This window comes from Chiloscyllium punctatum, chromosome 15 (genome assembly GCF_047496795.1).
Source record: "Chiloscyllium punctatum isolate Juve2018m chromosome 15, sChiPun1.3, whole genome shotgun sequence".
NCBI lineage: Eukaryota > Metazoa > Chordata > Chondrichthyes > Orectolobiformes > Hemiscylliidae > Chiloscyllium > Chiloscyllium punctatum.
In genome coordinates, this window is record NC_092753.1 from 66,431,371 (window position 1) to 66,442,208 (window position 10,838).

Consider the following 10,838-nt stretch of genomic DNA (forward strand, 5'->3'; position numbering starts at 1 on the left):
ACCTGATGAAGGAGCAGCACTCGGAAAGCTAGTGCTTCCAATTAAACCTGTTGGACAATAACCTGGTTTTGTGTGATTTTTAACTTTGTACACCCCAGTCCAACACCGGCATCTCCAAATCATTTCGGTTATCTCGGTTCATCTGCCGCAGAAAATCCTCACTATTCTTTATTTCCATCAGCCTTAACGATTACGACACACTTCTGGCTTGCCTCGCATGTTTGACAATGCGTGTATTTAAGGTCATCCAAAAAGCTGTTATCCTTGCAAATCCCATTTCCCCGTCATCTCTGTACTTGCTGACCTACAGTGGCGTATGGTCAATTAATCTTGATTTCAAAATTGCATTCCCACCGTAGCCTCACCGATCCCTTGCACTCCTAAAACTTCATACCACCTCAATATACCTGTGTTCAAATGACTCTGGCCTCTGAGCTACTCACTTTTATGTGCTGCATCATTAGTGGTCGCGGTTTGGGCTCTAAACTCTGAATTCCGTTCCCAAACCTTTAGCGAAAACATATTTCCTTGACTTAAGTTTTGACAAGATGACCCAATATCCCCGAACGGGTTTGCTTTGTCTCATTGGTTCTGCGAGTATGTTTCATTACTTTAAAGGTGCTGTAGAAATCCGTTGTAGTTGTTAAGCTGCCAGAGAATTCCCTACTCTCAGCTTTGACAAAGGGTCAGTTAGACTCGAAACGTCAGGTCTTTTCTCTCCTTACAGATGCTGCCAGACCTGCTGAGATTTTCCAGCATTTTCTCTTTTGGTTTCAGATTCTAGCATCCGCAGTAATTTGCTTTTATCCCTAGTCTCAGGGGTGGAATCTCTGGACTGTGACATCAGAGCCCTGACCACAACACAAAGAAGGCGAGCGACTGCGCATGCGTTCAGCCCGAGAAGGCAGCAACATGGTGCGATTTGTAACGTAGGCGAGCGACATCGATTCGTCACCACACAAATTTATTCTTACAGCGTCTCGTGTGAAAACAAAAACATTCTTAAAGGTTAGAGAGTCACTTACCCATTTTAACGTGGAATGGTGATCATAGCAATGCTCGCACTTGCGGTTGTAGAGCCTGTCGGATCGCTGCGGGTGAAAAGTCAAACCGTTGGAATATTCTAAACTGCCAGGCTCGAGGAGGGTTGGAGGTGATGAGTTTGGAAACACAATGTTTACGAACTTTTTGTTCGTACCAACAAGTGCATTTATTATTTATTAGATCTGCTGTGTAAATAGCTGTGGCAGTTTTGTTTGTGTACTGGCATTTTGAGGGTTTACTGCCATCCCCGATCTCGCCCAGCCCCCCTGTTTGGCAATGGAAGGTGCCGGTGATTTTAAACTTGGAGCGCGGGGTGTGACCGTTACCAGGACCTGGTCGCGGGACAGTGCTCCCGTTCTCCTGTTCCATCCCCTCCCTTCTAGTCACGTGCTGCATTTTCAGGAGATGACTTGGACATTGGAGTACGGAGTAAAGTTTTAAAATTTACCGGCCGGACCAAACTTGGAATCGTGACAGGCAATGTGGATGGTGACGGTCAACTCTGGCAGAACAACATGAATTAGCTAATAGAGTGGCCAGATGGAACTTAACAAAGAAACATTTGAGAGGATATATTGCCTGAAGGGATAGGGAGAATTAATATAGATCTAAAAATATAGATTTATGCAGGGGACTGGTTCCTATGAGTTCACCTTCCAGATGGAGGCACGTTGAGAGGGTAGATAGTACAATTGAGTGTTTGATAATGTGACATATCAATAAAGTGACAAAGATCAAAATTCAAACTGAATAAAACAAGCAGGCAAATGGGCTGTTTAATTCCATAGGGGGTTGAGAGGTGATCTGATAAAAGTTTGTAAAATAGTGAGAAGTATGGATAGAGGTAATGGTAGTTGTCTTTTACATAGGATGGGGGATTTCAAGACTAGGGGGCATGTCTTTAAGGTGAGAGGAGAGAGATTTTAAAAAGATGCAATGCAAATTTTTGACATAGGGTGGTCCATGTTTGGGATGGGCTTCCTGAAGAAGTGGTGGATGTGAGTACAGTTATGATGTTTAAAAGACGTAGATACATTAATAGGAAAGGTTTGAAGGGATATAGGTCAGGAACAGGCAAGTATGACTAATTTGGTAATATGTTTGGCATAGATTGGTTGGACTGAAGGGTCTGGTTCTGTGCTCTATGATTCTATAAACTCCAGGACAAAATGCCAAAATCATATTTTTTTTCGAATAGCAAAGTTACAGCAACTATGTTATATCACATTCTGGTTTAAGCACAATTTAAAGTGATTTTGCTGTTCAGAGTGCCTGCAAAAATTGTGACAAGCTAAAATTAAATTGCATTCCATCATAATCCAGTATTGTAATTTACATCATAATGTTGTCAAAAAGATGGCTGCATACGTTCTACTTCAAAAGGAAAATAGACATAAACAATAACGGAGTAAGATTCTGGAGGAGGGTTATACCACAGGTGCTGCCAAACTTGCTGAGTTTCTCCAATTTCTGCTTTTATTGAATTTCCAGTATCTGCTGTTCTTTGTTTTGTTTTAAATAACGTATTCATGTTCATTTCTCAATGATCCTAATAGTCATTGTACACTACGACAACAGCAACATCAAACCTTGCTGTCATAGTGTACAATGACTATTAGGATTTGTATTTTGCTACTCTTCATTGATAGATCCCCTTTTGTTAAGAATTATTAACTGCGCTCTGATCATATTGTTCTCCTAATGGATTATTTCAGCTGTCTTAATATATTATCTTGATTGCTTTGAAGTAGATTTTTCAATGCCACTGTGATGCTCGTTTTTGGTAATTAGTGTAATTGAATGATATCAAAGAAGATATTCTTTCAACGTGCAGGATTTTATCTGGCTCATGTCTGTCATTTTAAATGATAATGGTTTTAATGTCCTTTTATTTTTCTCTGACATTCATACATCAGAATAATTTTAAACTGAACTATTTGATTTTCTGCAAAACTGTTAAAACACTCATAATCTTAAGCTTCACAAATGGTGATATTAGTGCAGAAGCAGGGATAGGCCGGAACTCCAGATTAACGTCCAGATTTGGTTACCACGCTTGGAAGTGTGTATAGAAATTTCCTAAAATGCAGTCACGAATAAAAGAAAATTACAACAATATTATGTTGAAAAAGCAGGGTTTATTTTCCTTGGAGCAGAGGAGTTTGAGTTAATTTGATAGGTGTGTAAGATTATGACCAGTTTAAGTGAGGTGAATGAAAGCTATTTCCATTACTTGATGGCATTAGAACAAGGGGAGGTGGGTTTAAGTTTAGAGCAGGAGATGCAGCGAGCATGGAAGAAAAAAACTTTTTCTTACTCTAAATGGTAATGACCAAGAAGGTGTTGGAAGTTGGGATAAATAATTCTAAAATGGGCCTCTGAGGCTAATAAAGTTACAGGGTGATGCCATGAAAGGAAAGGAACTCATTTAATTTCTCTGAAGAGAGCCAGCAGGACTAAATTTGCTGAATGGCCTCCTGTGCTTTAATGTTGTTTTGAGATTTGTTGCTATAATGTATGTTTACATAGTGATGAAAACAAATAGTGATTAGAGATTTTGATATTATCGCCACTAAAATTGTGAAGTATGTCTGTTAAATTCCCTTTTCTTGTTACCTAGAAATGGAACCAACTTCTTCCATGAAATCTTTGTTACTGGCTATTACCCAGTACAAAAATGCGAGAACTGAAAATAATGTTTTGCAACTAGAAAGACAATTAGGTGTAAGTACAACATTTTATGCGTGGAAGAAAAATTTAACTAATGTTCTGTATAGACATGAGATGTGTGTGTTATTTTATATACGTGTGTGTGTGATCACCTTCAAATATACAAAACAAGAGTAGCAATGAGCCATTCAGTCCCTCAACCATGCTCCACCTTTCAGTAAAAGCGTGGCTGAACTGTTTGGTGAATTTGACATTCCCATCTGCTCTGATAACCTCTGATTCCCTTGTTTAATGAAAATCTGTCTACCTCTACCTCAAAATATTCAATGACTGCACTTCCACTACCTTGGGACCGAGTTCCAACGTTGGGAAGTCATGTTAGGGGATTTTAACTTTCCAACCATCGACTGGGACTGCCATAGTGTTAAAGGTTTAGATGGAGAGGAATTTCTTAAGTGTGTACAAGACAATTTTCTGATTCAGTATGTGGATGTACCTACTAGAGAAGGTGCAAAACTTGACCTACTCTTGGGAAATAAGGCGACTGAGGTATCAGTGGGGGAGCACTTTGGGCCCAGCGACCATAATTCTATTTGTTTTAAAATAGTGATGGAAAAGGATAGACCAGATCTAAAAGTTGAAGTCTTAAATTGAAGAAAGGCCAATTTTGACAGTATTAGGCAAGAACTTTCAAAAGCTGATTGGAGGCAGATGTTCGCAGGTAAAGGGATGGCTGGAAAATGGGAAGCCTTCAGAAATGAGATAACGAGAATCCGGAGAAAATATATTCCTGTCAGGGTGAAAGGGAAGGCTGGTAGGTATAGGGAATGCTAGATGACTAAAGAAACTGAGGGTTTGGTTATGAAAAAGAAGGAAGCATATGTCAGGTATAGACAGGATAGATCAAGTGAATCCTTAGAGTATAAAGAAAGTATGAGTATACTTAAGAGGGAAATCAGGAGGGCAAAACGTGGACATGAAGTAGCTTTGGCAAATAGAATTAAGGAGAATCCAAAGGATTTTTACAAATATATTAAGGACAAAAGGGTAACTAGGGAGAGAATAGGCCCCTCAAAGATCAGCAAGGTAGCCTTTGTGTGGAGCCACAGGAAATGGGGGAGATACTAAATGAGTACTTTGCATCAGTATTTACTGTGGAAAAGGATATGGAAGATATAGACTGTAGGGAAATAGAGGGTGACATCTTGCAAAATGTCCAGATTACAGAGGAGGAAGTGCTGGATGTCTTGAAACGATTAAAAGTGGATAAATCCCCAGGGCCTGATCAGGTGTACCTGAGAACTCTGTGGAAAGTTAGAGAAGGGATTGCTTGGCCTCTTGCTGAGATATTTGTATCATCGATAGTCACAGGTGAGGTGCCGGAAGACTGGAGGTTGGCAAACGTTATGCCACTGTTTAGGAAGGGTGGTAAAGACAAGCCAGGGAACTATAGACTGGTGAGCCTGACCTCTGTGGTGGGCAAGTTGTTGGAGGGAATCCTCAGCGACAGGATGTACATGTATTTGGAAAGGCAAGGACTGATTCGAGATAGTCAACATGACTTTGTGCGTGGGAAATCATGTCTCACAAACTTGATTGAGTTTTTTGAAGAAGTAACAAAGAAGATTGATGAGGGCAGAGCAGTCGATGTGATCTATATGGACTTCAGTAAGACGTTCGACAAGGTTCCCCATGGGAGACTGATTAGTAAAGTTAGATCTCATGGAATACAGGGAGAACTAGCCATTTGGATACAGAACTGGCTCAAAGGTGGTGGTGGAGGGTTGTTTTTCAGACTGGAGGCCTGTGACCAGTGGAGTGCCACAAGGATCAGTGCTGGGCCCTCTACTTTTTGTCATTTACATAAATGATTTGGATGCGAGCATAAGAGGTACAGTTAGTAAGTTTGCAGATGACACCAAAATTGGAGGTGTAGTGGACAGCGAAGAGGGTAACCTCAGATTCCAACAGGATCTGGACCAGATGAGCCAATAGGCTGAGAAGTGGCAGATGGAATTTAATTCAGATAAATGTAAGGTGCTGCATTTTGAGAAAGCAAATCTTAGCAGGATTTATACACTTAATGGTAAGGTCCTAGAGAGTGTTGCTGAACGACGAGACCTTGGAGTGCAGGTTCATCACTCCTTGAAAGTGGAATCGCAGGTAGATAGGATAGTGCAGAAGGCATTTGGTATGCTTTATTTTATTGGTCAGAGTATTGAGTACAGGAGTCAGGAGGTCATGTTGCGGTTGTACAGGACATTGGTTAGGCCACTGTTGAAATATTGTGTACAATTCTGGTCTCCTTCCTATCGGAACGATGTTGTGAAACTTGAAAGGGTTCAGAAAAGATTTACAAGGATGTTGCCTGGGTTGGAGGATTTGAGCTACAGAGAGAGGCTGAACAGGCTGGGGCTGTTTTCCCTGGAGCGTCGGAGACTGAGTGGTGACCTTATAGAGGTTTACAAAATTATGAGGGGCATGGATAGGATAAAGAGTCTTTTCACTGGGTTCGGGGAGTCCAGAACTAGAGGGCATAGGTTTAGGGTGAGAGGAGAAAGATATAAAAGAGACCTAAGGGGCAATTTTTTCACGCAGTGGGTGGTACGTGTATGGAATGAGCTGCCAGAGGATGTAGTGGAGGCTGGTACAATTGCAACATTTAAGAGGCATTTGGATGGGTATATGAATAGGAAGGGTTTGGAGGGATATGGGCCGGATGCTGGCAGCTGGGACTAGATTGGGTTGGGATGTCTTGTCGGCATGGACGGGTTGGAACAAAGGGTCTGTTTCCATGCTGTACATCTCTATGACTCTGAAACAGAAAATATCTCCTCATTTCGGTCCTAAATAATAGCCCCTAATTTTGTGTCCCCTATTCCCACACTCGTCATTTTCATCTTCTGCTCAGATCTTTGAAAATAGGAGTTGGGACATCATGTTGAGGTTGTATCGGACCTTGGTGAGGCTTATCTTGGATTATTGTGTGCAGTTCTGGTCACCCTGTTATAGGAAGAATAATTTAAAACTGGAGAGGGTTCAGAAAAGATTTACCAGGATGTTTCTGGTATTGGAGGGTTTGAGTTATCGAAATAGGCCAAATAGGCCAGGCACCCCTTTCATTGTGCATAGAATGCTGAGAGATGATCTTATAAAATCATGAGGGGCCCAGACAAGGTGAAAAGCAAAGGCCTTTTCCCTAAGGTTGCGGAGTTCAAAACTAGGGAGCATATTTTTAAGGTGAGAAGAGAAAGATTTTTACAGAGTGGAATGAACTGCAGAGTTGAATACTGGTCCTGTTAGAATGTTTAAAAAAAAATTTTGGTAAGTACATGAATAGGAAGAATTTGGAGGGATATGGGTCAAATGCAGTCAAGTAGGCCAAGTTTAGTTTGGGAACATGGATTAGTTCGAGTGAAAGGTCTGTTTCCATGCTGAATGACTCTATAAGATCATTTAGGATCTTTAAAAACTTGATCAAGTGACTCCTTACTCCTCTAAACATCGGTAGGAATGTATCCAGCCTGTCCAATTTATCCTCATAAGATATCCTACCCGTTCTCTGTAACAATCATGTTAAGTTTTTTTTTGACTATCTCCAATACATTTGGATTGTGTCTTAAGGAGACAAAAACTGCATGCTGTATTTCAGTTCTGCTCTCTAATGTTCGGTACAACTGAAGCATAATATCCTTCTGTAATTCCTCTCCTAATAAAGGATATCATCCCATTAGCCTTTCGTATTAATGTACCTGCAGAGTAACGTTTGGAGAACACTTGGACCCTCCTGCAACTTAGAATTTAAAACTAATCTACTTTTTTAATGTTTCTGCCAGCATGAACAATTTCACATTTTCCCACGTGACAGTCCGTCTGCCAGTTTTCTGCCCACTCAACCTATTTGTCTGCAACCTATGGCATTTTCACAATATACTCTCCTACCCATCTTTATGCCATCTGTGAATTTAACTACCATGCTTTCACTCCCTCATCTGAGTCATTGATGTAAATTGGAAAAAGTTGAAAACCTAATATAGTCCCCTGAAGGACTCACTTCATCACATCCTGCCAAACAGACAAGAGCCCAGTTTTCATTCTGTTTTCTGCAGGCCAATCAATCTTCTGTCTATGCCAATATGTTACCCCATGCACTATGCTCTTTTATTTCCTATAATAATATTTAGTATGGCATTGTTATGACTAGACACGGTAGGTGGCACAGTGGTTAGCACTGCTGCCTCACAGCACCAGAAACCTGGGTTCAATTCCCGCCTCAGGCGACTGACTGTGTGGAGTTTGCATGTTCTCCCCGTGTCTGCGTGGGTTTCCTCCCACAGACCAAAAATGTGCAGGTTAGGTGAATTGGCCATGCTAAATTGCCCGTAGTGTTAGGTGAAGGGATAAATGTAGGGGAATGGGTCTGGGTGGGTTGCGCTTCGGCGGGTCGGTGTGGGCTTGTTGGGCCGAAGGGCCTGTTTCCACACTATATAATCTAATCTAATCAGACCCAAGGTGGGTTTTCCTTAATTCCTTACAGTTACAGACAGGATATCCCAAACTGTTAAGCTCCCAGTTGATGAGGGAAGAACTGGCCCCCCTTCTTTATTCACCCAGCTGCTAAACTGGTTGCAGCAAGGTTGATTTAAAAAGAATTCCTTCCCTTATAGATAACTTATTTTTCTAGATAACATGAACCTATGTTTTAAGTAAATCCAATTTAACCAAGCTTTCCTCCATTAACTAAAATGTGAATCTATTAAGTATCAAACATGAGAGGAAATACTAATGCAACGCACATTAGTAATAAATGGAAGATGGTTGTATGGATCTGTCTCTAAATTGTTTGTGAAGAGCAGGTAAGGCAACACCATGGCCATTGTTGTGGTTCTGTTCGCCGAGCTGGGAATTTGTGTTGCAGACGTTTCGTCCCCTGTCTAGGTGACATCCTCAGTGCTTGGGAGCCTCCTGTGAAGCGCTTCTGTGATGTTGCCTCCGGCATTTATAGTAATTTGTATCTGCCGCTTCCAGTTGTCAGTTCCGGCTGTCCGCTGCAGTGGCTGGTATATTGGGTCCAGGTCGATGTTTGTTGATAGAATCTGTGGATGAGTGCCATGCCTCTAGGAATTCCCTGGCTGTTCTCTGTTTGGCTTGTCCTATAATAATAGTGTTGTCCCAGTCGAACTCATGTTGCTTGTCATCTGAGTGTGTGGCTACTAAGGATAGCTGGTCGTGTCGTTTCGTGGCTTGTTGGTGTTCATGGATGTGGATTGTTAGCTGTCTTCCCGTTTGTCCTATGTAGTGTTTTGTGCAGTCCTTGCATGGGATTTTGTACACTACATTGGTTTTGCTCATGCTGGGTATCGGGTCCTTCGCCCTGGTGAGTTGTTGTCTGAGAGTGACTGTTGGTTTGTGTGCTGTTATGAGCCCTAGTGGTCGCAGTAGTCTGGCTGTCAGTTCGGAAATGCTCTTGATGTATGGAAGTGTGGCTAGTCCTTTGGGTTGCAGCATGTCCTCGTTCCGTTGTCTTTCCCTTGGGCATCTGTTGATGAAATTGCGCGAGTACATTGTATAGGTGTTCTTCTTCCTCTTTTTGTAGTTCTGGTGTACTGCAGTGTGTTGTGGCCCTTTTGAATAGTGCTGAAAATGTGTTGCTGGAAAAGCACAGCAGGTCAGGTAACATCCAAGGAGCAGGAGAATCGACGTCTCGGACATGAGCCCTTCTTCAGGAAGGGCTCATCATCTTCGGGCTCATGCCCGAAACGTCGATTCTCCTGCTCCTTGGATGCTGCCTGACCTGCTGTGCTTTTTCCAGCAACACATTTCAGCTCTGATCTCCAGCATCTGCAGTCCTCACTTTCTCCTTGCCCTTTTGAATAGTGTCTTGATGCAACTTCTTTTGTGTGTGTTGGGGTGGTTGCTTTCATAGTTCAGGACTTGATCTGTGTGTGTGGCCTTCTGGTATACCTTTGTGGTGAATTCTCCGTTCGGTGTTCTCTGTACCATCACGTCTAGGAATGGGAGTTGGTTGTCCTTTTCTTCCTCTCTAGTGAATCGGATTCCTGTGAGTGTGGCATTGATGATCTGCTGTGTGTTCTCAGAAATATACACGTAGACAAGGAAGAAACCATGGTCTCATTCACCTCTATCGACAAAACCCTAGCCAGAGAAACAATAGCCAACCTGCTGGACATACAGGACATTGAACCTATCAACAAAGACGGCATACTCAAACTACTGGACCTGTGCCTCACAACACACTTCACATTCAACAAACAAAAAAATGAACAAATCAACGGCACACCCATGGGCTCACCCATCTCTGGACTCAGCAGAAGCGGTAATGCAAAGGTTAGAACAAACAGTCTTACCGCAAATTCAACCCAAACTCGGGGTCAGATATGTGGATGACACCTTTGTAATCATTAAAACACAGAAATAGAGAACACACACCGGATCATCAACGCCACACTCACAGGAATCCGATTCACTAGAGAGGAAGAAAAGGACAACCAACTCCCATTCCTAGACATGATGGTACAGAGAACACCGAACTGAGAATTCACCACAAAGGTATACCAGAAGGCCACTCACACAGATCAAGTCCTGAACTACGAAAGCAACCACCCCAACACACGCACAAGAAGTTGCATCAAGACATGATTCAAAAGGGCCACAACACACTGCAGTACGCCAGAACTGCAAAAAGAGGAAGAAGAACACCTATACAGTGTATTCGCCAAAAAGGGATACCCACACAATTTCATCAACAGATATCTAAGGGAAAGACAACGGAACAAGGACATGCCGCAACCCAAAGGACTAGCCACACTACCATACATCAAGAGCATTTCCGAACTGACAGTCAGACTACTATGACCACTAGGACTCATAACAGCACACAAACCAACAGCCACTCTCAGACAACAACTTACCAGGATGAAAGACCCGATACCCAGCATGAGCAAAACCAATGTAGTGTACAAAATCCCATGCAAGGACTGCACAAAACACCACTACATAAGACAAACAGGAAGACAGCGAACGATCCGCATCCATGAACACCAACTAGCCACGAAACGACACGACCAGCTATCCTTAGTAGCCACACATGCAGATGACAAGCA

General features: G+C 42.2%; 1 protein-coding gene across 6 annotated transcripts in view; it reads left to right on the plus strand.

The window, feature by feature from the left end:
• The first annotated feature begins 878 nt into the window (after window positions 1-878).
• Window positions 879-10,838, plus strand: part of cip2a (cellular inhibitor of PP2A) — a 68,095-nt gene continuing 58,135 nt past the window's right edge. The window contains exons 1-2 of one of the 6 annotated variants that reach the window (XM_072585363.1): window positions 879-1,008; window positions 3,665-3,768. In XM_072585363.1, coding sequence (XP_072441464.1) covers window positions 3,667-3,768 — 102 coding nt within the window. In that variant the 5' untranslated portion in view covers window positions 879-1,008; window positions 3,665-3,666. Of the gene's footprint in view, window positions 1,009-1,353; window positions 1,534-1,554; window positions 1,724-3,664; window positions 3,769-10,838 lie in introns of those variants that run through there. The other 5 variants (XM_072585364.1, XM_072585365.1, XM_072585366.1 and 2 more) reach the window with 5 other exon arrangements.